Raw genomic sequence first — 27,629 nt, 5'->3', positions numbered from 1 at the left:
TGTTACACACATATTCACAGCTGGTCACAATGTAGGATTGTTCCCAAAGCGATTTTCTCAGAGCAGCATCCTAGTGAAGCTTTTTGTAAAGGGAAACCTATTGCCATGGATTTTAGATTTGTTTAGAAAATTGTAATGTCCAGACATATTTGGAATTACACAAATGTGCAATTGAAGTAAATCTGTAATGATTTTAATATAACCGAACCCAATTCTAAACACATCTGTTTCTTCGTATAGCACATAATTAAAGCACGAGATGGAATTTGTTTGTATCGAGCACAGAACCACTCTAGACCATTGAAACACTGTGTCATTCGTCTCATGTGCATGTAAAACATACAGATCATATTGGCGGACATTCGATACTCATAAACTTCTGCGGCTAAATATTTCAGAGCATGCTCGAAAGTGAAACAGTGATTGGTCAGTAGCAAACCTCTAAAGAGAGCCTAAAAGGTTAGTTGTGTTGAAAATGGACTTCGAATAAGCTTGTGATTTGGTCTGTCATCCATAGACAGCCTATACTAAAAACTTTACTTGGATACAATTTCTGCTTGCTAGCTCACAGATGGTTATGCTTAATTAACCGTGAGAGGCAGAAACCGTGATTGTGGTAAAAATACGATTAATTCTGCAACCCTAATCATGATCATCATGCTCACTTTGTGTGTGTGTGTAGTAAATGGCAGCGAGCTTATAGAGACTATATATGTATTTCATTAAATCACAGCTTGTTGGGGTTTATTAATCACACTGTGCCATAAAGTGAACTGCTTATTCTGAGTTGAGAAATTATCGCCAAAAACGGACAAACGCAGTACCGTAGCTCCCATTGCGCATATTACTCAGTCCAATAAGGGGACCAACACCCTAGAGGGGACCAACACCCTAGGGGGCACCATCTTACCCTTGCTCAAGGACACAATGGTGGCAGCTGAGGGGACCAAACCAGCAATCTTCTGCTTACAAGTTATTTGCTTTAGCCCACTAGCCACTAGGGGTTGAACGACCTTAGCTTTTTTGAAGTGGATAGTTATGTGAATAAAGTCGAGTCGACGTTGACTAATCGCTGATGACGTCATTAATAAAAACACAAGAGATGTGAATGCTTGCAACATGCCACAATTTGCAATTTATTTGCAAAAATTATACAGATGCTGACAGACAGCTCATATCATGCTGCAACTTAACGATAACAATGCAGAAATAACGCTAACTCCCATTTTAGTGCAAAAGAAAAATGTATGCATGTCGGCATAACATATTAATGACACTCACGCAAGATCTAGGCTGTAAGCCTACTCACTGTCACAGTCCTGCTCAGTCACGGTTTTTGCTTTTCGATCCTGGTTTGCATGTAAGAAGATGAGGGCATCGACATGGGCTGGATGGAGGCTCGCCCGCTGTCGGGTGATGGTATTTCCAGCCAGTGAAAAAATTATCTCCCTTGGGGTGCTGGTAGCTGGGACAGCCAAGTAGCTTTTGCAAAGCTTGGCCAAATGGGGAAATTTGTCCTAGTTCCGGGCCCACCACTGCAGGGGGTTTTCCATGGTGGGAATATGTGTTGTTAATAAATATTTACGGACTTCTTCGGCTGCTGTGGAGTGGTGTCCCAGTTTCCGCCCACTGTGATAGTGTGGCCCAAAAAGCTGCTCAAAATCTTGCTCAAAAGTGCCTTTTTCCCAGTTACTGGCTCACCTTCGTTATCAACTCTGTCCTCGCTGTGTACATCCTCATCTAGGATGAAAATTATTTAGGCTATAAATTCACCACATCTGCACGTATTAACAACAACAACAGATCAGCATTTTAAATCAATAATGCTAGTGTAGATTAATTCAGCGGACCCAGGCTGTTCAGGTGGCTGTGGGCGGGGTCTCTTTTACTCTCTGGGATGAAATTAAGATGTTTAAACCGGGGATCGAGCATACAGGCCACTGTGGAGATGGATTCTGTCAGATCGTCGGACTCCAGTTTGAACCGTGTTTCCAACTGCCATTGAACCGTGTTCTTAAATGCACGTACAGCTGTCAGGTCAGATGCTTCGACATACAGAGTGGTGTTAATCATGCAGCACTGGAATCAGCTGTTCCAGCAGCTCCCACTGTGATGCTCTCATGGCGAGTGACTTTTGGAAGGCTGTTTTGGAGACTGTTTTATCTGCGAGCACAGATTGCACCGCAATCCTCGAACAGCCGCTGGAGCATTACGAATGTGGAATTCCATCGGACCGTACAGTCAGTCTGAAGTTTGTTGGCTCTTATGCTAAGTTGTTCCTGGCGTTTCTTCAGGGCACAAGTGGCCAACGCTGAGTGGCGAAAGTGGCTGATAACTCTCCATGATGCATCAATAGCCTTCGCAACGTCAGGTAAGACTAAGCCAGTATTTATTGCTAGTTGTAGGGTGTGCCCGGTGCAACCCAGATCTTTGAGAAACATTTCACATAGCTCCATGGCTAAGTTCATGTTACTGGCATTATCGTGGACTGTGCAAAACACAACTATGCCCCATTCCTTGATTATTTCAGACATACGGTCAGCAATGTTGACTGCAGTATGTCTCTCTGGCATTATAGATGTACACAGTACTCAGGCCTTCAGCTTCCATGTGTCCGTGACGTAGTGAGCTGTTACCGTAATGTACGGCTACATGGTGGAGGATGTCCACAAGTCAGTTGTTAGTGACACACTCTGACCTCTCATCTCCTTCACAATGTTTTCACACAGGCTGTCGTACTGGTGTTTGATAGTGTTCCACAGTGTGTAGTAAGATGGGACATCGTAGCCAGGTTCAAAAAAGTGCAGTATTTCTCTAAAACCTTCTCCGTGCACTGCAGCTAAAGGTCGAATGTCTTTGACAATAAAATTCACCAGCATATTGGTGATTTGCTGCCGTCTTTTCTCTGTCACAGCAGGATGTTGGTGAAATCGCTAATTGACTGATGAGTGTGCATTGCACTTGTACTTTTGTTGTACTTAACGACGGACTTGCATATTTTGCATGTGACCGTTGTACAAGCTTCATCTTTATTTCCACACACTTGATGTACCACTGCTGCTTTGCTGCAATGACCCACTGGGCTCCTCACCTGTTGTCTTCTGCAAGTCCGCCATGTTGTTAGTGTCAAAAGCACATGATCAGCGACTAGTCAACTTTAAGCTTAATGTGTCATGGCAGAGCATTAAAGTCGACTAATCTGTGCAACCCCTACTAGCCACCACCATTTCTCTTCATTCAAGTCAAATTTAAGAGTGTGATGCTGAAAAGCCTCTCCATTATTAGAAGAAATTTAAGAGTCCTGAAGTGCAGTCAGATGTTCCTTCTGCACAACCTCAAAATGCCTCCATTGAGGAATTCAGTGTACAAGGAACTAATATTGAGCACTGGTAGCTGTTTTGCTCTCTTGACATGAGCCACAATCACCTCACAGATACACTACAAACAAATGCGTTTTACAAACCAATATCCAAATAATTATTCAGATGCTTAACTTCAGGTACAAAGATGCATCTAAGCCCGCAAAACACACATAGTTTCACGTTGACCCGAGTATGCATTCCGGGATCGGGGTGGAGTCAGCTATGAGTCCTGTCATAAACAAAACAAAAAAAATAATCTGACCACGGCCCGCGCGTGTTATAAGCCAATCAGAAGATACAGTGGTGGCTTTCCGTCTGTCAATCATTATGCGATTTCACGTGCATGCAGGTAGTTGTAGGCTTTGGAGAATGCCAGAAAAATTTACACAACAAAAAAGCAGGAAAGGAACAATATAGAGAGCAAAGTGGCCAGACAGCATCGGGACCATGTCAGAAGCAAGACAAGAGTAAACATCAATCAGGCTTTTCAGTGCTGGATAGAGCTGAGAGAAACCGCAGTACTGAAAACAGATGCCGATCTTGCGTTGCTTCTGCTTGACAGGTAGTTTTGGAGAGAGGGCTTGCAGCTAATTTAGTGTCAATATGACTAACATCGTATACTCTTACATCGTTTTAAGCTTTAATGGCATTTGGGGTAATTTCATGCAAATGCCATATTTTAAAAAGTCCATACATGTCCTCGTGCAATCGTGTCTCCAGCAGGTGTCAGGCTGTCAAGAGTGGCACGTTCACAGTACACTATGTGCTCATGTTCTGTCTGGAGTTGTGCGTTTTTCTGATATGAGGCACTTTTGCCTCGCATTATCAATAGATTATATGAAGAAAATTGTTTTAATCTACAGTTCAGCAGAACGCTAATGTTCCCTGGCTGGGCTCAATGAACTTGAATCCATCGTATTAACAGCAGTTACACAAAATGAAAAAGATAGATTTACATACATTTCTTCAAAATGGGACTGCAAAATGCAGTTATATTATCAAATTGTCTGCCTTCTCATGAATGATTGTTCTGTCTCATTTCAGGCAATGTGAACAAGAAGAGGAAGCTGAAGATTCTGAAGATGAATCCTCAGCCTACCTGAAAACATACAAACAGCAGTGAGTTGAAGAATTAGTTTTAGCAATCAATTGATTTTGGTATTATAAATGATCCCTTGATTTACAGTTGAAGTCAGAAGTTTACATACACCTTAGCCAAATACATTTAAACTCAGTTTTTCACAATTCCTGACATTTAATCGTAGAAAACATTCTCAGTCTTAGGTCAGTTAGGATAACTACTTTATTTTAAGAATGTGAAATGTCAGAATAATTGTAGGGAGAATGATTTATTTCAGCTTTTATTTCTTTCATCACCTTCCCAGTGGGTCAGAAGTTTACATAAACTTTGTTAGTATTTGGTAGCATTGCCTGTAAATTGTTTAACTTGGGTCAAACATTTTGGGGAGCCTTTTACAAGCTTCTCACAATAAGTTGCTGGAATTTTGGCCCATTCCTCCAGACAGAACTGGTGTAACCGTGTCAGGTTTGTAGGGCTACTTGCTTGCACACGCTTTTTCAGTTCTGCCCACAAATTGTCTATTGGATTGACATCAGATCTTTGTGATGGCCACTCTAATACCTTGACTTTGTTGTACTTAAGCCATTTTGCCACAAATTTGGAAGTATGCTTAGGGTAATTGTCCATTTGGAAGACCCATTTGCAACCGAGCTTTAACTTCCTGGCTAATGTCTTGAGATTTTGCATCAATATACCCATGTAATTGTCCTTCCTCATGATGCCATCTATTTTGTATAGTGTACCATTCCCTCCTGCAGCAAAGCACACCCACAACATGATGCTGCCACCCCATGCTTCACAGTTGGGATGGTGTTTTTCCTCCAAACATAACAATGGTCATTATGGCCAAACAGTTTAATTTTTGTTTCATTAGACCAGAGGACATTTCTTCAAAAAGGATGATCTTCTTCCCCATGTGCACTTGCAAACTGTAGTCTGGCTTTTTTATTGCAGTTTTGGAGCAGTGGCTTCTTCCTTGCCGAGTAGCCTTTCAGGTTATGTCGATACAGGGCTTGTTTTACTGTAGATATATATTTTTGTCTACCTTTTTCTTCCAGCCTCTTCACAAGGTCCTTTGCTGTTGTTCTGGGATTGATTGGCACTTTTTGCACCAAACTAGGAGACAGAATGCGGCTACTTCCTGAGCGGTATTATGGCTGCGTGGTACCATGGTGTTTATACTTGAATATTATTGTATGTACAGATGAACATGGTACCTTCAAGCATTTGAAAATTGCTCCCAAGGATGAATCAGACTTGTGGAGGTCCACAATATTTTTTTGGAGGTCTTGGCGGATTTCTTTTGATTGTCCCATGATGTCAAGCTAAGAGGCACTGAGTTTGATGGTAGGCCTTAAAATATATCCACAGGTACACCTCCAATTCAATACACCACCTATCAGAAGCTAATTGTCTAAAGGTTTGACAAAATTTTCTGGAATTTTCCAAGCTGCTTAACCTGTTAACCTTTGCCAGAGCGCCAGCGCACGGAAGAGTTTTTTCCCCCCACAAGTTTAATGTTTATGAATAGATTTAACGTGAAAGAACATCATTAATCTTGGCAAACTATATATCATTTTAAAGGTGTAAGCCTCAAGCATCGATGATAGAGCTCTGTTTTTCGATGAAAAGCTTATAACGAATGTATTTCTTGCATTTATGTAAGCAGTACAGATCAAAACACACGTAATCAAAAACGGAGTACATACCAGTAGTGTCGTAATAACGAGCCACACACGCATCCACTGCTAAAAGTTCCAGATTGAATGGAAAGGTGAGGGTCCACTGAATAACATCCCATAGAGCATTTTTAGTCCAAAGAAACAATAACGTTGTAACATCGATGGTTATTCCTTTGTTTACATCGAAGTTTCTTCAGGGTGAAGTATCATACTTGTCGGTTATGCAATAAAATTATGCATAAAAACAGACTCCGGTAGCCGAACGTTATATGGGTGTGTTGCTTAGAGTGTAATGAACAAATTAAGACCGCACACACACACACAAATACAAAGATAGGCAATATATAGGTCAAAATATCCAAACACTGCGGTCAGTTTTTTTGATGTCATGATATGCTGATCCTATTATTTTGTCTTTACAACGAAAGCCAATGAAAGAATTGAAATTATATGACTGATAGAAAATGTAGCCAAGCAGTGCACGATTCCAACGATACCCGGAAGTCTAAATTCCTCGCGAACAAGATGTTTTTTATTTATTTGAATCAGCCACTCTCTATTGAGGAGCTAACCTGCGACGTAGGCTGTGACCACACCCCGCCATTTGACAACAAACAAGCCATAGTAAAAAGACGGTTCCCCAGTCAACATCTGTTTTCGCGTCTTACTTACTGGACGGATTATCTCATCAAATGGATCGTCAAAAGAAGTTTTTTTCTGCTGAAGATGTTTTATTTGCGATCACTCGAAGCAGCGATGACGTAAATTGAGGAGAGTGAAGACAGCGCCGAGGGTGATATGCTTGAGGACGGAAAAGATGGTCCAATTTTACATCGGTGAGTTGCTATGTAACATGCACACATTATACGTGGTCTAAACGACTGCCCATCAGTTTGATTGTATGGATCGACCTTTAGTATGAATGCTGTCTAAACGACTGCCCATCAGTTTGATTGTTGATTTATGAATGCTGTCTAAACGACTGCCCATCAGTTTGATTGTTGATTGAATGGCCAGCCACATAAAAACTATACAGAATTATTTACTTGACATGCGGTGCTAATTATCTTTCCATTCTTTCCCATGCAACAGCTGTGTGGATTATTTTATAACTGAAAAGCATGGAACAGTGTATATGATGACTAAAATAGCTTGCAGTACCCTTCATAACATTTGGTCATTAGGTTGCTTTTTGAGGTATCCAAGGAGGCTTCTTGGTACCTGGGCATAGTCTTGGAAAAATATTGCAGAAATCTCATTTTTCATAATATCTTCCTCAAATGTGAAATATAAACTGATGAGACTTGTGGCTTTCAATCAATTACCTAACTGGATTCATCCAGGTTTGTTTTCATTTATTTTTTCATAAAATAATGCAATGTTACTTGCAGTGCAAATTATCTTCAAGACACTTTAAATTCTATAAATGTTTTTCGGTGTAAGTTTTTTCAACTTTTACATTTGGGTAATAAACTCCAAAGTGTCTTCTTTTTAAATATGTCTAAATTGTGCATGTAGAGCAAATTGTTCAGTAACTACAATTATTTTAGTTTGGGGATGTCATTTCTGGGGATGTGCCTCGGGCAGGGGAGGGAGAAAGGGAACTGACATAGTCTTGGAAAAAAGCTTGCAGGAACCCCATTTTTCATTATATCTTCCTCAAATTTGAAATATAAACTGATGAGACTTGTGGCTTTCAATCCTTTACCTAATTGGATTCCTCCAGGTCTATTTTTATATATTTGTACATGAAATAATAAAACATTTTTTGAAGTTCACATTATTTATGAGGCACTTCAACTTTTATAACTTTTTATTTGTTTGAGCATTATCAACTCTGATTTATTGTTAGTAGAGTGCCAAGTGTCTTCTTTCCAAAGAGACCTTAATTGTGCCTGTGGTACACTGTTCTCAGGAGCTATATTTATTTTAATTCAGGTATGTCATTTTCAGCTGTGAGCCCCTGAGTGGGGGTGCAGGTTAACAGGTTAAAGGCACAGTTAACTTAATGCATGTAAACTTCTAACCCTCTGGATTTGCGATATAGTCAGTTAAAAGTGAAACAATCTGCCTGTTAACAATTGTTGAAAAAATTACTTGTGTTATGCAAAGTAGATGTCCTAAACAACTTGCCAAAACTATAGTTTTCTAATATGAAATCCATGGAGTTGTCAACCTAAGTGTAAGTAAACTTCTGACTTCAGCTGTACTTAAGATGTTACTAGGTCAGTCAGTGATTTATTACAAAATAAAACTGATAAACTAGTTGTCAAAAACTGCTTTGTTGTGTTCACAGTGAAAGAAACCTAAAAAAACAGCAGGAACAGAAAAGAATGCTGGTATTTTTATATTTTTGCATCCAACAATTATTGTGTTTGTGTACCCACTTTTTCCTTGCATTTGCATTTTAATTGGTTATATCTCTCTGGATTAGTTGGAAGAAACCATGTTGAGGCAGGAACAGCAAAGAAATGCAGCCTTGACTCAACAAAATGAAGTTCTAAGAAAAAAGCAGGAGGTCCTTGTGCGTCAACTCGAGCAAACAGTAAGATGTTTTCATCAGAGCCTAGTTAACCAAAGATGAGATATTCCTAAAAATTCTGAGAACAATCTTAAAATGTCTCTTATGTCTAACTCTCCCATTTTGATTTACAAGGCCCCTTCCTCACCTATGGTTTCTGTAGCAACCGAGAGCCCTCTCAATTCCAGACTCCTCCCACAATCAGGTGAGGCCCAGTTTTGTAAGGTCATTGTTTTTGCTATGAAGCCTAAATTATTTGTTGTAATAATTTGTATTTCTGCAGCCTCTAGCCCTTCGGACAGCTTGCCAGTCATTTCAAATGTAGTCTCTCTCTCCACTCCTAAAAGGTACATCTTTCTCAGTCTCTCTCGGTCTCTTTCTTTCTTTCCCTCCCCTGAGATTTTTTTTTTAATCTCATTTTTTGTATGTTTTTTTTTATTTATTCACTTTTTGTGTACAACATGATTTGAACCTTACTCTTACAGATCAAATAGAAGTCTAGGACTGACTCAAAACCAAGCTGTGAAGAGAGCAAGATCTATTAATGGCTACTATAGAAACACACCAGACACCCCATCAACATCCAAAGCTTTATCAGATGCCTTAATCTCACTGATGGAGATCCCTGATGATAATGACAATGTTAATGAAAAGATTGTCAAGGACCGCGACGATGATGACGTTGTTATTGTTGAGACCAATAGCACACCTAGACCCCCCACCTTTGACCTGGCTAAGGTAAAGTCAGAAGAAAGGACCATGGATGATATACTAGGATTATATATGGAGTGCAGTGATCAAGCTTCCACAGAAACACCTGCAATTGAAAGTACCAAAAAAGCTACAGTGGACCCATCAACTTCAAATGGTCAAGCCAGCATAACAACCCAGACAGAATGTGGTGTGACTGTGAAAAAAGAGGAAGCGCAGCAGAGGAGAAAAGGAGAAGAGACAAAGAATAATGCAACAAGGATGGAAGAGAGCGCTACTGAGATGGAATGCATGAAGGATAAAGATACAGGCTTGAACGAGTTTATCAATGACTCTATGGACATTGTTAGATGTCGTAGTGTAGATGGACAGAGCAGGCCTAAATTAGGTTTAGAAAATGAGGCAGGTAAGAGCTTACTTTCCTCTGATCTAGACATTCACAATATCCCAACCCTAGAAGCCCAAAAACAGCAGGACAACCTTTTAGATCTCCTGGAGGCCACAGTCCAGGAGCAAGATGCATTCAAGGAGAAAACTCAATTCCTAACCCTTCAGCTGAAGCAGAAAGAAAGCAAATTACTGAAACTTGCTGTAAAGAAAGAGAACAGCGATCAAAGCACCCAGACTGATTTGTTAGAGGAACAGGACTATAAAACACTTTTCCAAGACACTATGCAGCAGATTGAAGTACTCAAAAAAGAGAATGATGAGCTGAAGCAGAAAAAGGAGAGGTTGCTACAGATGAAATCAGAGAAAGCAGTAGACAACCATGTGCTTTGTGACAGGATAAAATCTCAGGGTGAGGGGCAGAGTCAGGGTGAGGATGATGAAATGGCTTTACAGGTGGATTTTCTTCTGAGAGAGCTGGACCAGCGCAACACAGAATGTGATGAATTAAAAAAAAAGGTGAGTGCCTGATTTTTTTTTTTTTGGATCCAAACTCTCCAATTTCCTATAAATAATAAGAAAAGTAAATAATCGCTGCTTGAAAGACCATCTTAACCCTTTAAAGGAATAGTTCACCCAAAAATGTTAATTCTCTAATTATGCCATCCCGGGTGTGTATTTCTTTCTTTCTTCAGCAGAACACAATTGAAAAAATAGTAAAATATCTTTGCTCTGTAAGTCCTTAAAATGCAAGTGGATGTTGTTCCGACCTTTTGAAGCTCCAAAAATCACAGCCAATCAGCATAAACATCATTCATACGTTGTTACATTGTTGTTTGGGTTTTGTTTTTTTTGTTTTGGGGGGCTATGCTTCCATAAATCATATTTTTATAATTAGTAAATATATATAAATATGAAATATCACAGGATATAAATTTTTCTTTGTTTATTACAAGACAAATGAGTACTATATTAATACAAATGACTAATGTATCATGTGGATTTTCTGTGTGATAATGGTGAATTTTCAGTATTCCATATGCGGTGTAATAAATGTGTTAGTATAAATGTGCACGGGATGGGTTAAAGTGCCCGCCCGCGTACATCCACCATTATATGTAGAAACCATATGCGAGTTAGGAATTAAATTAAACTGTCCTTATTCTACATCACTATTGTGTAAGGAAATGTATAATGGAATTAGTCGTGTTCGACAACCATTATAAGAAAGATAACTGACAAAAAACTAGATTATTTGTCTGAATAAAATTCTCCACCATTAATATCGTAATACAACGTCTCATTGTATCCGTTCACAATTTCTGTTGTAAGGAATTAGCTTTAATATGGGAATTAGGATTAATTAACTTATTGGAGTAATAATATTATTTGATAAATAATTGGAGATTATTTATCAAAATATACCACAGTCAAATTATCTTTGAATACAGACAAACTTTTATGTGTTAGATTATAAACTAATCTAACACATAAAACTTGAAACAGGTTGGTGAGTAAAGTGACAGAATGTGAAATAAATGATCAATACAGCTAAAATGAACAATACGGAGTCTATTGTCAATGCCTTAAGAACCATTTATCCATTGAATCTAAATAGATTTGCAATCGTATTACCCAAAGTATTCAACTAATACACCAGCACTTTGAGCAAAAGTCTGGAGATGTACTTGCGTGTCATTGCGTTTCCTTGCGTTGCATTCTTTGTGTTGCTTGGTTCTTTGGCATTTGAAGAAAGTTTGTTCCGTCGATGTCTTGGACCCCTTTATGATTGCAGATAGTTATTGTCTGGATGGATGATGAGGTGGGCTTTGCTTCCTCGGGACTTAAGGTCCTGAGTTTCCCTGGGCTCTACATGGCACGGGTGTTTTCCCTACACTTTTGGTAGGTCCGGTTTTAGCTGTGTATGGCCAACAGCTGAGACACTTCCTGAGAGACTTTTCGTTTCGCTCATCGCTAACGAGTGGACCATCTGCACCTCGTTTTTTGACCACGGCGTGGTTTTGCACACAGCCATTTCTTTCTCGAAAGTCACGTGAACAAATGATACTGCAATCGCTGTTACTAACTTTAAAACTAGCGGGTTGATGTCACGTGTCGGAAATCCAGATACACTGGTAGTGACGATTGTCCCTGATCAATTCGTGATCAGCAGGATTTTTACGTTACATTTAGTTTTGGCTCAGCTCGCTTGGAACCTCGACCGAGGTGGTACTAAAAAAAGTACCAGGTACTATCCACGGTGGAAAATACCAAATAAGCAGAGTCGAGTTGTACCGTGCAGTGGAAAAGCCCCAAAAGTCATAGTCATATTCAGGATAATCTTGCAAGGCTAGGTTTTGTGTACATTTTATAGCGTTAAATCACAAGTACTGGAACTTTGTGTGAAGTGTTCATTCATTCCCGTTTAGCTGCTGTTTGCAGAATAATGAGGATCTCACAAGAACACCTTTCAAAGAAAACCTGCTTTAGCTCTGTGTGGAAGTTCAGAAGGTCATGCTGAGGGTATAAATTTGTGGAACAAAGAAGGATCTTTTTTTATTGGTCAGCTCTGTCATTACAAACTTAGTTTGATGTTAAGCAGGCATGGGAGAGACGGTCTCATCAGCAATTTAGGCGCCATTGATTTGTTTTTATGACTAATGGCTCGGTGGGGGTTCTCCCTGATCTGTGCTTTGTTCATGGATAATCCTACACGTATACACATACACATTATACATGCTATTTCTTACTCAAAATGGCACTGTTTCAGTGATTGACCTGATTTTACAAAAAAAAACTAAACAATGGAAGTAATACTCATTAGTGCAAGTGCAACACATGAACAGTATGATTTGTCTATTGTCATTTGGGTGTACTAATAAAAATTATGTAAGTTGTCTGTTTATTTGGACACAAAAAGTCCCTCAGAGAATACATATGTGTAGCTTTTTGTGTATCTTATGTGTTATGTGTAGCTCAATATGTTTGACAGCCAGTTACGTCCCATAAAATTTCAGTCTGGAAGTAATGAATCCTATTTTGTATTTGTTGCATCAGCTCATTAATAAATGCAAGTTAAAACATTGAAATACATCAGAATGTACTCCGTTTTATTATTTTATAATTGTCTTGAAAATGTTTTGTCAATTTGATACTGTCTGGGCATTTTGTAGATCCATTTGTGATAGATATACATGCCGGGTCTCTAAAGACCCAAGTATATTGTTATGTTTGGCAAAACACCCATGCATTTAAGGGTTAAACCAGCATGAAGCATCATAGAAAGTATTTCTGGTTAAGCTAGTTAAAACAAAGCACAACAAATGCTGGTGCAAAGTTGAGCTGTTATTTCAGCAGTGTTGGCCATTAATTAATTGTCATGAAATCAGAGAAAGAAAAAAAATGATTATTGCTGTCTGTTTTTGACCATGTCTTGCACTGTTTTTCCATTTCTTTCTTTTTTTTCAATACTTACACACTCACTCATATACACAAAGTTGGATAACTTGGAGGAGGAGAGAGCTCGATGTGAGCAGTTGCAGAAAGAATTGGAAGAACTGAGGAACGAAAGAGATGTCTGGAGGAATAGAAAAGGAGAGAACAGAAGCTTCGGCACAGAGGATGGCTCTGCAAGCTATCAGAATCAGATCAAAGAGAACAGAGAGTCCGATGAAAGACCAGAGAGGGGAGAGAACATGGTAACACTGGCAAAGTAAGAGACTAGTTTAATTGTTTCAAAGACTATCAGTGGAAAAAGTTACATTTCTCTACATTCTCATCAGGAATCATGTTAATACACATTAGACATGATCATATTACCCTCTCTGTCCTCAGGTTAAGAGAGCTGAGAAGCAACGTTGCTCGTCTGTTGGTCACCTTTGTTCCTGCCCTGGACCCTGAACAGGTCAATTATGACTGTGATGTCATAGATGAGATTCTTAACCAGGTTATAGAGGAGATTTCCCCCCATGAGACTACTTCCACTTAAAGATGCTACCACTTCAAAGTTACCAAAGAGATCTACCCGTGTTAATGTTTTGACGAAGCAAAATGTTCATATTCTATTTTACTCTGAAAATAGTAAATGTAATATTAAGATAAGTTGTATTTAATTATGTGAGAGAAGCTATTGATTGTTTTTAAGTTGTTGATTAACTTTTAATGGAGGCAAGAATTCACTGCTGAAGCAGCTGTCAACAGATTGACTCAAGTCATCACAGACTTATAATAATTTTTTACAATTTGTGCAATGTTTACACATTCATGTTTTATTTTGTTTCTTTTGATTTACTGTATTTTATTGGGATTGAAAGTTCAGATTCCAAGAAGAGCAGTTTGCCATCACAAAAACATGTTAAGGTTGAAGTTCAGATTTCAAGAATAAAATTTTACTGTCACAAATATATGTTAAGCTTCAGGTTCAAACTTCAAGAATAACATTTACCGTTATAAATACATGTTAAGCTTCGATTTCTTGTTAACCAAGTCAGTTTTCTTTGACATTGAAGGTACTTTTTTATATATATAATATGAAAGTATGAAATTCTGTGTATATTATTGTACATACTGCCTTATTGGAAAAAGCATTAAATATATAATAAATTTTGTATTTGTTTATTAAGAAAGGTGTTGTACAGATGTTTTTTCTTGTTTATCTGAGAAAGGGGAAATTTGAAATTACATTTCGAAACCATACATTTCTTAAATACAAAATAATAAACTTATTTAAATATATATATATATATATATATATATATATATATATATACATATATATAAAATTGCTTTCCACTTTGATGGATGAATAGTTACAAATAGGCCTACTTTTAAAGAAAAACTCAATTTTAACATTGCATTAAAGGGATAGTTAACCCAAAAATGCCATCCCAGATGTGTAAGACTTTCTTCAGCAGAACACAAATGAAGAATTTTAGACTATCTCTGCTCTGTAGTTCCAATGCAAGTGAATGGTGATCACACCTTTGTAGCTCCCAAAAATGCTATGTATGTTTTTTTTTTTTTTTTACTCTAAATCTCCACTTTCAGATGTGAATCTAAATCGGCACCACATGTCAGATTGTAAATGTGAAATTGGAGATGTATATGTTTCTCATGCACATATAGCTTCTAAAAATATGGAACTAACTACTTTGATGTTTGCTTTATGTGATTGTTTGAACTACACATTTATTATCACATTTTATTTTACAAATCTTTGAGTTCTGCAGAAGAAAGAAAGGCATACACAACTGGGAGGGGATGAGTAAATGATGAAAGAATTTTCATTTTTTGGGTGAACTAAAATAAACATTTAAATGTGCTGTAAGATATAGTTTTTTCTTTATAAAAAGGTATTTTAATAAAAAGTCCTACTCCCTGATAGGTATTAATGAAATAAGTGTTGTGATATCGATCTCACCTGTCTCTGTGACAGCACTAGTCTCTGTAAACGGCAAACAAAAATGTGTCTTCTGCCTGTCAATCATTGTTCGCCTTTAAAGGATTGTAGTTGCAATGAACGAATTATACAAGCTATGCCATTTGTATGATATGTTGCTCATAACAGTAGTCACTTGAGGGCGCTATTTTGTGGCTATTGTGTTTGACAAGCGTTTCTGTTGAGCTTGTGGACATTCTAGAACAGCTATTAAGAGAAGTTTATATTGGACTTTTAAGAATGTGTAACATTTTGTATACTGTTTTGGTGTTGGCACCCCTAAACATTTTCCATAGACCTGTGTGTGACAGTTCAACGAGCTTCAGCTCAAAGCTGATTTTTTTGTGTGTGCGATCTGGCAACCCACCAAACCGGAAGTGCTCGTTCTCAGAAGCCAGCGCGGGAAAAGCGTCTTTTTTGGTGAAAGCGGGAATTACACACGAAGGATCTGTGTTCAACAATTTTCACAACTATAGCAACTTAAATAGTCAAGGTAACGAGAAAAGTATTTAATTTTACTTTGGGAGAGTCTACTGTTTGGCAATATTGCGTGTTATTGTTACTGCATTATTATTTTTCTTGAAGAACAATACTGTTCATAGTCAATACTGTAATATTCGTTTATAATGCAGATTAATCGTCTCACACTGATGTTGTTGAATTTTACTGTTTAATATAGAGTTTGATGATGGATGTCGTTGTGTTCATGAGTTATATTTACTACATATACGTGTTAACATTTTATACCAATGCTTACTAACCACTGGATTTTTGTTATGGGACATCTGTGTATTACTTTTGTGAGGTTAAATTATTCACTTTCCGTTTGTAAATTTCTCTTTAACATCTAATTCATTCACCCTAACTCTACTTCCATATAATCTTTATGTATTATCATGCATTGTTGCTTTCTGTTTATATTCTTGTCCAGCAGTGTCAGGATGAAGGTGGTTACTTGTGAGATCGCCTGGCATAATAAAGAGCCAGTATACAGTATGGATTTCCAGCAGAGTGGAGAGGGAAGGATACAGCGCCTGGCTACTGCTGGTGTGGACACCACAGTACGGGTGAGAGAGTCTGTACCATGATTAAATATTTCACAGTTATGTGAGTTAACTGATTACACATTGAAGACCATAAAAGTAATAAAATGAGAGCTACTCTTTTCCAGATGTGGCGTGTAAATAAAGGTCCTGATGGAAAGGCGGTTGTTGAGTTTCTGTCTAACTTGGCACGACATACTAAAGCAGTTAACGTGGTCCGTTTCTCACCCACTGCTGAAGTCCTGGCTTCTGGAGGGGATGGTAAATTTAGGCACAGTCAGATTATGGCTTAGAGCAGAGGGATATTCCAGGTTCAATGCAAGTAAAGTTTAATCAACAGCATTTGATGCATAATATTGATTACCAAAAAATTTATTTTTGACTTTTTCCTCCTTTTCTTAAAAAGTAAAAATCTGGGTTACAGTGAGGAATTTACAGTAAATGTTAAAATACTCACCGTTTCAAACGTATAACCACAAAACATGATTTTTATTTTGATAAAATGGCTTCTTAACCTTTTCTGTGTAAAGTTATAGCTAATTTTACAGCTTCATTGACATGACAATGTAATGATAAACCCAAAAAGGACGATTTATTCAACTTTACAGCTCAAATAATACCTGAGTTCTAACAGAAGAATTGCTGTAAGTGCTTTTATTAAAATTATAGTCTTAACTTTTCTGCATTTTAAACCCTCCGAAAAATGTACCCTATTCACTTCCATTGTAAGTGCCGCACTGTAACCTTGATTTTTGCTGTTTTTAAAGAAAACGAGGGACAAATTGAAGTTATTTTTTGTGGTAATCAACATTGTCACCTAGGCTGTCAATTGACCTCAACTTGTATTGTACCCGGAGAATTCCTTTAAATAAATGGGTGTTTCACAAAACACATACATATGCGGGTCTTGAGAGAAACTGCATATATATCTATCACAAGCAGATCTACAAAATGCCCAGAAAGTTTCAAAATTTGAAAACATTTTCAAGACAGTTATAAAGTAACAGAATATATTCTTATATATTTTGATGTTTTATTTTTCATATATCAAAAAGATGATGCAACAAATATAAGACAGGATTGATTTCTTCCCCACTGAAATTTCATGGGACGTACCTGGCTGTCAAACACATTGAGCTATCCATAACACATAAGCAACACATGCATTTTCTCAGACACTTTTTGAGTCTAAATGGACTCAAAACATAATATCAGTAGTACACCTAAAGGACAATAGCCAAAGCATACTGTTTATGTGTTACATTTGCATAGTTTACTTCCACAGTATTTTGCAAATAGCAGTGTCAAATGTTATATCAATAACTGACACATCAGCCTTGAGTAATAAAAAGCATGAATAATATGGAATACTGATAATTCACCATTGTCACACAGAAAATAATTGTGTAGTACAGTAGTCATCTGTATTAATACAGTACTAAAATCATCTTAATAATAAACAAATAAATATATATTATGTTATGTAAATTTACATAATCATGAAGTGCAAAATAGAAATGACACTGTTACACATTTAGGGTCTTTAATGGCCCTATACACTTTTGGTACGTAAGCAGTCATAAAAAAAAATATATATATATACAGTGAGGAAAATAAGTATTTGAACACCCTGCTATTTTGCAAGTTCTCCCACTTGGAAATCATGGAGGGGTCTGAAATTGTCATCGTAGGTGCATGTCCACTGTGAGAGACATAATCTAAAAAACTAAATCCAGAAATCACAATGTATGATTTTTTTAACTATTTATTTGTATGATACAGCTGCAAATAAGTATTTGAACACCTGAGAAAATCAATGTTAATATTTGGTACAGTAGCCTTTGTTTGCAATTACAGAGGTCAAACGTTTCCTGTAGTTTTTCACCAGGTTTGCACACACTGCAGGAGGGATTTTGGCCCACTCCTCCACACAGATCTTCTCTAGATCAGTCAGGTTTCTGGGCTGTCGCTGAGAAACACGGAGTTTGAGCTCCCTCCAAAGATTCTCTATTGGGTTTAGGTCTGGAGACTGGCTAGGCCACGCCAGAACCTTGATATGCTTCTTACAGAGCCACTCCTTGGTTATCCTGGCTGTGTGCTTCGGGTCATTGTCATGTTGGAAGACCCAGCCTCGACCCATCTTCAATGCTCTAACTGAGGGAAGGAGATTGTTCCCCAAAATCTCGCAATACATGGCCCCGGTCATCCTCTCCTTAATACAGTGCAGTCAGCCCTGTCCCATGTGCAGAAAAACACCCCAAAAGCATGATGCTACCACCCCCATGCTTCACAGTAGGGATGGTGTTCTTGGGATGGTACTCATCATTTTTCTTCCTCCAAACACGGTTAGTGGAATTATGACCAAAAAGTTCTATTTTGGTCTCATCTGACCACATGACTTTCTCCCATGACTCCTCTGGATCATCCAAATGGTCATTGGCAAACTTAAGACGGGCCTTGACATGTGCTGGTTTAAGCAGGGGAACCTTCCGTGCCATGCATGATTTCAAACCATGACGTCTTAGTGTATTACCAACAGTAACCTTGGAAACGGTGGTCCCAGCTCTTTTCAGGTCATTGACCAGCTCCTCCCGTGTAGTTCTGGGCTGATTTCTCACCTTTCTTAGGATCATTGAGACCCCACGAGGTGAGATCTTGCATGGAGCCCCAGTCTGAGGGAGATTGACAGTCATGTTTAGCTTCTTCCATTTTCTAATGATTGCTCCAACAGTGGACCTTTTTTCACCAAGCTGCTTGGCAATTTCCCGTAGCCCTTTCCAGCCTTGTGGAGGTGTACAATTTTGTCTCTAGTGTCTTTGGACAGCTCTTTGGTCTTGGCCATGTTAGTAGTTGGATTCTTACTGATTGTATGGGGTGGACAGGTGTCTTTATGCAGCTAACGACCTCAAACAGGTGCATCTAATTTAGGATAATAAATGGAGTGGAGGTGGACATTTTAAAGGTAGACTAACAGGTCTTTGAGGGTCAGAATTCTAGCTGATAGACAGGTGTTCAAATACTTATTTGCAGCTGTATCATACAAATAAATAGTTAAAAAATCATACATTGTGATTTCTGGATTTTTTTTTAGATTATGTCTCTCACAGTGGACATGCACCTACGATGACAATTTCAGACCCCTCCATGATTTCCAAGTGGGAGAACTTGCAAAATAGCAGGGTGTTCAAATACTTATTTTCCTCACTGTATATATATATATATATATATATATAAGGGTTAAAGATGATTTGAAATTACATTTCTGTGTTCTCAAGATGCCGCTATCTTGCTTTGGAAACTGAATGACAGTAAAGAGCCTGAACAAGCCCCAACATTCCAGGAAGATGAAGATGCTCAACTCAATAAAGAGTGTTGGAGTGTTGTGAAGACTCTGAGGTCAGCTATCCCTTTAACTTTCTTTTTCTGAAAATTTTTCTTTATATATATATATATATAAAAAAAAGTTATTTACTTTATTTGAAAGGTATGTGAAAGTTAATATTGTCATACGTGTGTGTTAGGGGCCACATTGAGGATGTGTATGATATCTCATGGACCAGCGATGGAAATTTCATGGTTTCTGGCTCTGTGGACAACACTGCCATCATGTGGGATGTCAACAAGGGTATGAAACCTGAAACGGGACCAAATAAGAACTTGCATTCATATTTTTGCTTTTGTAAAACATTTCTTAAGGATGGCAATGTAAAGCTTTGTTATGATAGTTTTTGCTGATTTTAGTGCCCTTGGGTTTCCAGGTCAAAAGATGTGCATCTTTAATGATCATAAGAGTTATGTGCAGGGAGTGGCATGGGATCCACTTGGACAGTATATTAGCACGCTAAGCTGTGACAGGTGAGAGATGACTAAATGGCTACATTTCAAGCCACACCCTTTGATTTAACACTGTAAATACTGGTATGAATCATGTATTCAGATTATCTTAGACTAAACCCTTGTGATGAGCAATTTGGGGTAAATTATTATTGTAATCTCCTTATTTGCAACCCCTGTAGAGTTTACATGCAAAATTATGGCTTGTAAAATATTGTGATGTTGAAATGTTTCTTAGGGTAATGCGCGTATACAGCGCTCACAACAGGAAAAAAGCTTACTGTGTGAGTAAGATGACATCAACCACTGGTGGAGATGGAGAGGTCAGTGTCACAGGGATCTTCAGCAAGCCTTTAATAAATAAATGAATGTATGAAATACAGTATATTAAGTATTTGTGTACATCTCATATGTGTATATTGGCCACATTGCTCTCCACATATTATAGTATTGAAAACCAATAATTCATCAGGCGATCAGTACTTAAAGAGTAGGGTTTAACTGATACCACAGTTTGAATCTTGATTTCTATCTTTTTTCTGATCCCTAAAATTGTTATACTGTACCTAATGCAGGGGTTCTCAATGGGGGTGTTACCGCACCCCAGTGGGCTTTCAAGAATACTATGGAGAACAGAGCAAATTATTAGAGAGTGGGTTGTTAGGTTACAAATGGGGGGTGTTATCGGTCATGTTAATCAAATCTATCATCAAGTTCCTCTTTGCATTAATGTTAATCTAGACTCATTTATACGGGTTGATATGCATTTGTACCATGGTTCATCTGATTCTGAAGTCTAGTGACGTATCTGGTTTAGCAGCCTCAAATAGGCAGGCGAGGTCACAAACTCCACTATTGCACCTGTATGGCTCTGTAGGTGGATACGGCTCAATGGACAGAGCAGACTCACAGGCTGGTCTTAAACGCGCACCTCTTGATCATTGCAGTGCTGTGAGAAGCATGACACGAGATGCGGAAACCATTTGAATTTGGCACAATTCTGCATGACCACCCTTGAATTTACTATAGTAACACTAACTGTACTCAAGGTTCATTCAACTTGATTGAAGTGCAAACATATTGTACAGGTTCAGGCTGGTTTACTACTCCTAAAGCTTGCACTCTTTGTTTGTTCTTCAGTTGTTATCACAACCTGATATAATATGATGAGTCTTGATATATTGAATTACGTGTATTGTAAAATACTTGCCATCGCAAGTACCCATGTCTGGTGGTTTGGTTTAGATTTTTCATGGGTTAACACTTGAAGTAGAAATCTGGAAAATGTGAAGCTTCATTCAATTGTGTTTAGTGTTGGCAATTAATTAACTGCAGCATCTGACTGATATTTTGTACAGATGAAGAACTATAGAATGTTTCATGATGACAGCATGAGATCGTTCTTCAGACGTCTCACCTTCACGCCAGATGGGTCATTTCTCCTTGCACCAGGTACATGCTTTGACGTGTATATAGTAGACATGTTATTATTAGATATGTTTCTTTTTATTTTTGGTTTACTGTAGATCCTCTTGTAGTTTATAATGGATTTATGTTATTTATATTTTAGCTGGGTGTGTTGAGGCTGGAGAGAATATCACAAACACCACATATGTATTTTCCAGGCAAAGCTTCAAGAGGTTTGTGTTTTGTTGGATTGATTTTATTTCACGCTACGGCTTGATTTTTAGACATGCGTTTCATCGTGCTACATTTTCACCATGTATAACTTCATATGTACAATAATATTCCAATGGGAATATACATTTGGATTTTTAAGTGTTTTATCTGTTTGTGTTTGTGTGTCAGGCCCATTGCTCATCTTCCCTGTCCATCTAAAGCAACCCTGGCTGTTCGCTGCTGCCCAGTCTTCTATGAACTCCGGACCAAGAAAGCTGAAGGTACATTTAATATTCTTCCAACCATTGTTCTACTGACAATGTAGTATTGTTCAAATTAAATGAAACTAAATGCAATGCTCCCCTTCTCAATGTCCTACAGACGGTTCACTAAAGCCGGTGTCAAATACGTTCGATTTGCCTTATCGGCTGGTGTTTGCTGTTGCGTCAGAAGACTCTGTCTTCTTTTATGACACACAACAGACACTGCCATTTGGATATGTGTCCAACATCCACTACCACACACTGAGTGATCTCAGCTGGTAAGACACACACAAATTATGAAATGCTTTGTGTGCAATGCTTTGTTGACCATTTGTGGATCACATGATTTCAGTTATGCTTGTTCTGTGTGACGAGCACTAATTTCATATGTTCACCAACATTGTCCCAGTTTAGTTGCATCTAATTTGTTTTGTGAAATTGTATTCTGAACAGAAAAATATATTTTAGGTTCACTGAGCAAGTTATACAAACAGCATATACCGGCATTCTGAAATGATATGACTACTTTTGTAGTGTTCATATACAAGACTAAATTCTTGAGAACCGCTCAGAAGCACAAGTATTTTTCCAGAGACTGACAGAAAAAATATGCTTATTAGACTTTGCACTATTTGTGACAACACTAGTAGAGATAAGCGTGATTTCAGCTGTCATACCTGCATCATCTTTGCTGCATGGGAAATTATTTTCTATAGCTGTCAAATCACCTTTGGACTTGCCTGATATAGCAAAAATTGCTGATGCAGCATAGCATGTGAGGATTTATTTCCATAAGGTAAACACTGACTCTCACTGGCTAATCTGGACAACTCTTTAAAAATTAGTAGTTGTGCAAACCCTGAAACAAATTACTTTATTCTGACTTGGTCTATAAACACAAACCTTCTCGTCCTTTTACACAGGTCTCGTGATGGCTCCTTTTTGGCAGTGTCTTCCACAGATGGCTACTGTTCCTTCGTGTCATTTGAGGAAGGGGAGCTCGGCATTCCATTAAAGGAGCGACCTCCACTGGAGATGGTGACCCCGGCCTCCACCAATGAGAAGAAGGGCAAGAGACCTTCAGCCAATGGCAAGATGGCATCCCCATTGCCCCACCAGGCAAACACACCTGCTGCACAGGAAAAGGATAAAGAGGCATCTGCTGGCCCTGCGTCTTCAAAGACACCCAGCGTATCTGGTCCAGAAGAGAAACGCACTCCGCAAGGACAAAAAAGCAAACCTCAGTCCAGACGGATCACACTCAACACTTTGGAGGGCTGGGGAAAGCCCAGCACCCCCAAATCACCAGCAGCTGCCCCCAGTACAGCCCCTGACACCTCCAAATCTTCTCCCTCCACACCTGCCTCCAGCAAAATGCCCCTCACCCCCAATACAGCCCCCAGTACTCCTCTTGGGCCCTTCAACTTCAAAGGTACCACCACTCCAAAGGGACCTACTCCCAGGTAGGTGGGCACACTTCTTGTGACACTTCTTGCTGGTAAAGAACTTTTGGATTTTATCCCCACATAGCAACAGAACAATGTTATTGTGTCTGTCAGTTAGCAGAGATGTCTGCTTTAAAAATATACTATTAATAATTTTCTTTCAGACGAATTTCACTGACTGCAGTTGTGTCCAGGTCCCCCTCTACCTCTCAGGACTTTGTTACTCCATCTTCCACTGAGAAAGCCAAACATGGTTAGTAGAACTATTTGTTGCTTGCTTCTAAGTCACCAACAATACATTTCAAGATAATAACTATCGGGGTCCTGGGTAGCTCAGCAAGTAAAGATGCTGACTACCACACCTGGAGTCGCAAGTTTGAATCCAGGGCGTGCTGAGTGACTCCAGCCAGGTCTCCTAGGCACCCAAATTGGCCCGGTTGCTAGGGAGGGTAGAGTCACATGGGGTAACCTCCTCGTGGTTCGCTCTCGGTGGGGCACATGGTGAGTTGTGTATGGATGCTGTGGAGAATAGCATGAAACCTCCATGCACTATGTCTCTATGGTAACGTGCTAAACAAGCCACGTGATAAGATGCGCGGATTGATGGTCTCAGACATGGAGGCAACTGATATTCATCCACCAGATTGAGGTGAGGCACTATGCCACCACGAGGACCTAGAGTACATTTGGAATTGGGCATTCCAAATTGGGGAGAAAAATGGGTTGGAATTTTTTTTTTATTCACTATCAGACATAAAATCCTCTGCTGTGAGTAATATTGCCATATTTGTGAGGTAATGTGGAGAGATGGAAGTCATTTGCTGATTCTCTTTGATTAAATAAATAGTTGCAGCTAGAAAGGTTAAACTGCTTGATGTCAAAAACTAGATGTGTACCTGCAATATTATTTTGCAGCTCTGTACTTTTCAATGCGCAGTGAGTCAATGTGAACATAAAGGAGCCTGCTTATACATTATCCTTACCACCGACTAGTCATTCAAACAACCTACAGACTAGTCAATTATGAAAATTGGTTGTTTTCACATCTTTAGACTAGAGACATGCAGTATTTCACTAAGTTTTTTTGTTACATCAAACAGCCTACCTCTTAATTGCTTGTCATGCTGTTAGGAAAAATATATAATTTATAATAATCTCAAAGCAGTATACCAAGTGCTCACTTTTTAATTATTCAATAGTAGCCTATATTCAATTTTAAAATTATTTAATAATTTTAAACTTTAATTTAAATGAATATAAAAACTTTAATATTTAAATGATAAATACAAGCTTTTAAAATGAATAAGCCTGTATGGTCTTGTTATGACCTATTTACTTAGACTTTGATTATTTAAATGCTGTTTTTGTATTTTGTAATTTTTTTTTCCATGAGTCCTCTTGAGCTCTCGTGCAGCAGCTCTGTTTCTTCTTGCTGTGTAAATGTCTTTGATTTATTCATAATTGTATAGTGATCCCTGTGCTGTGTAAAATTCTTCATGATTCCATAGTGTACGTGCATTTACATTTTTCATATTTTGTTTAACAATTTGTTGTGCTAAAATTGTGTTTACATTTATTTGAATTTTGATTGGCCTCAAGCAAGAAGCAAATCTCTGCAGATGTCTCTCATTCATATGCGTGCACTCGTGAACTAATTTTAACCTCAGGATCAAATTCTGAGTTGACCGATTTATATTGAGCATCGTGGTACCATTTAAAATGGGTTGGATTGGATTGGTTTTGTCAACTCAAAACCAGTCCTGTAACCCTGAGTTTATTGAACTTGCTTCGTGGTACAGGCTACATGTCGTTCATAAATATCTTGTTTGTCATCCCAGAAAGACCATCTCCCCCCAGTGACCCAACGTGCAAATCTCCTGAATCCAAGAGGTCCAAGACTGAAGAGCCCAATGTCTCTACCCAGAGCAATGAGCACAAAGTGACTACAGAGCCCAGTGTCAAACCATAGCTACCTAGAAGACTGAACATGGTTCATTCGGCCTCCTTATTAAAATACCTGATCTCAAGCTGCACAGGTGAATACAATGACATATGGAGTCAGGCATGTACTTGCATTTTGTTTCTGAAACTCATGTTTACTTTTTGATTTTCCAGGAGTAAAAGAGTGTATGTCCTTTATTGGAAAATGCATGAAATATAATAATATTTTTTTCAAAACGACCTGCTTCTCTATGTTTCAACTTCAGATTCATTTAGTTTCATATTATGGACCCTAAAGTATTACTGTTGTACTGTATGAAAAACTGTGAAGAGGTGGGGGAAAATGTTCTTGAACTAGTTTTTCTTTGAAGTACAAACTGTTTAGATAAATGGATTTGATTGCTTTGTAAAGAGTTGCTTAAACATTTTGTGAGATTCTTAGGAAATATATATAAATGACTTGCCTGGGTCTGGATTCTTCTCTAACATATATTTGTCAAATTATAACGTGTGAAGTTTATTGCATTTATCATTCTTGAACTGCATTTTCTTGTAGATCATGATAAAGTTCACAGCACATTGATAGAGAAAATGCAATGGTTGTTTTGATAATTAACAGTTTTGTCAGGATTCTAACATTCTCTCTGTTTCATTCTCTTAATTAAATTTAGTTTTGCACATTTCTTTTTGCTGCTGCCCCCAACATTTCCAGTGGTCTACAAATATGTTTTTCAGTGCCAGATTATTATTCCAATTCCCCTTCAATCATAAATATTTGGTTACAGGCAGTCTTCCAAAGTACTAAATACCAATTTACCAGTTTAAGACAAAAATTAAGACATCCATATTAATGCTTTTTATTTTGAAACCTCTGTTTTCAGTTTTCTTATGCCATCGTTTCCTAAAGTATGCTGTTATTATAGTGTTTTTGGTGGAGGAAAATGGTGTTCTAGTGTGAATGAAAGTTTAAGCGTTGCAAACCGAATGTGTTTTCTACCGAAAACGTAATGTTGACTTGGCCTTTAAGTGCTGCATTATTTAAAATCTGTTACAGTTATAATAATAAATGAGATAATTGATTAAAAATGTTAATTTCACTTGACTACTCTTTCAAAACATGTTTTATGCCAACCCTGCTAGATTCAAAGGCTGGGTGGAAGATTTATCTAATAATGGCTGTATGTCACTGCATCACATCAACACATTTTTGTTAGTATACTTGTGCTTTGTTCTAACAATATTTTTATTGTAATTTTTCTGCAAAAAATAAATAAAATAATGACTTTTCTTTTTTTTACTTCAAAAAGGAGTCAACAAGGCTGATTTTAGTATTATCAAACTGAAATAGCTACTTTTATATTTAACCCATTTAAATGGTAACGAATAAGGACAAGCAAATTGTCCATACAAAACAAAGTAATGAAGCTCTTCTGGATTAAAACAGAGTTAAGTTTGTTGAATAATGTGAAGGGTGTTATTTATATCAGTAGTAGGTCATGGGGCATATAGCACACAAATGGCTAATTTATTTTAACTACAGATTTACTATAGAACTGAAGAAGTCATGTTGTTTAGAAACCATTTATCCACTCAACTAATGGAAACAGTAAATGTAGTACAGAGTGAAATCAATAATTTGCCTAACCCCACTGTTTTTAGAGTGGTTAGGTTAATGCCTCTTCTGACACCTTTCTGCTTCTGTGTCTCTGAAAAAGATGATAGGGTACTTTATTGGGATCCTCAGTGTGAGCAACATGGATAAATATTAGCTAGTGTTTTGAGCATAGTATCATTAAAGGCTGAGAGATGTGTACAATAGGTGTGTTAGTTTGAATGTGAACTCTTACACCTTAACAGGCACATTAGAAAAGCAGCTGAGTCAGTCATAAAATATATATTATAATATATATATATATTAGTTGAGTTATTCTGCACCCTGTTAAAAGTAAAGAGGAGTGGAGAGTACAGTACATTTAACACGTGTATGGTAAAAGGAAATGTACTGGCTTGAATGTTAGCTTAGCACGCTGTATCAGTGGCTCAGTTATGCAATGGATGCTTTTGGTTGGGTTTTGGTACTTTCAACCTTTCACAGAGCAAGGTAAACGAGATCGTAACCATTTTGACTTGTCATCTTTATCCTATGGAACTAAATATGAAATCTTCCATGGCAATCTCAGTTATCTACTTAATTTTCTTGATTCTTATGTTGCTGCTCATAATACATAATTTATTGTTGCTAGTGTGCAAGTTGAAAATGGCAAGGAAAAACTCCCTAAGAAATCTTGGGAGGAATCAAGAA

General features: G+C 38.0%; 2 protein-coding genes across 4 annotated transcripts in view; both read left to right on the top strand.

Moving 5' to 3' along the window:
• Window positions 1–14,324, top strand: part of morc3a (MORC family CW-type zinc finger 3a) — a 44,464-nt gene extending 30,140 nt beyond the window's left edge. For both annotated transcript variants that reach the window (XM_052142811.1, XM_052142812.1), the window contains 8 exons: window positions 4,407–4,481; window positions 8,422–8,464; window positions 8,560–8,670; window positions 8,782–8,851; window positions 8,930–8,993; window positions 9,132–10,263; window positions 13,242–13,456; window positions 13,579–14,324. In XM_052142811.1, coding sequence (XP_051998771.1) covers window positions 4,407–4,481; window positions 8,422–8,464; window positions 8,560–8,670; window positions 8,782–8,851; window positions 8,930–8,993; window positions 9,132–10,263; window positions 13,242–13,456; window positions 13,579–13,732 — 1,864 coding nt within the window. In that variant the 3' untranslated portion in view covers window positions 13,733–14,324. The remainder of the gene's footprint in view (window positions 1–4,406; window positions 4,482–8,421; window positions 8,465–8,559; window positions 8,671–8,781; window positions 8,852–8,929; window positions 8,994–9,131; window positions 10,264–13,241; window positions 13,457–13,578) is intronic.
• Window positions 14,325–15,563: 1,239 nt separating this feature from the next.
• On the top strand, window positions 15,564–26,545 carry chaf1b (chromatin assembly factor 1, subunit B). 2 transcript variants are annotated; one of them, XM_052142790.1, is made up of 14 exons: window positions 15,564–15,674; window positions 16,113–16,248; window positions 16,353–16,485; window positions 19,500–19,620; window positions 19,746–19,849; window positions 19,983–20,079; window positions 20,297–20,381; window positions 21,417–21,510; window positions 21,629–21,698; window positions 21,868–21,959; window positions 22,060–22,219; window positions 22,865–23,404; window positions 23,551–23,639; window positions 25,225–26,545. In XM_052142790.1, the coding sequence occupies exons 2-14, from the start codon at window positions 16,123–16,125 to the stop codon at window positions 25,353–25,355; spliced, it is 1,842 nt and encodes a 613-aa protein (XP_051998750.1). In that variant the 5' UTR covers window positions 15,564–15,674; window positions 16,113–16,122; the 3' UTR covers window positions 25,356–26,545. The 2 variants fall into 2 exon arrangements, with proteins under 2 accessions (XP_051998750.1, XP_051998751.1); XM_052142791.1 differs by having other exon boundaries at window positions 15,594–15,674; window positions 16,116–16,248.
• Window positions 26,546–27,629: the final 1,084 nt, after the last annotated feature.

The sequence above is a fragment of the Xyrauchen texanus genome, chromosome 14 (genome assembly GCF_025860055.1).
Source record: "Xyrauchen texanus isolate HMW12.3.18 chromosome 14, RBS_HiC_50CHRs, whole genome shotgun sequence".
Classification (NCBI taxonomy): Eukaryota; Metazoa; Chordata; class Actinopteri; order Cypriniformes; family Catostomidae; genus Xyrauchen; species Xyrauchen texanus.
Note: the sequence above shows the minus strand (reverse complement) of the source record. Positions and strands in the feature narration are given on the sequence as shown.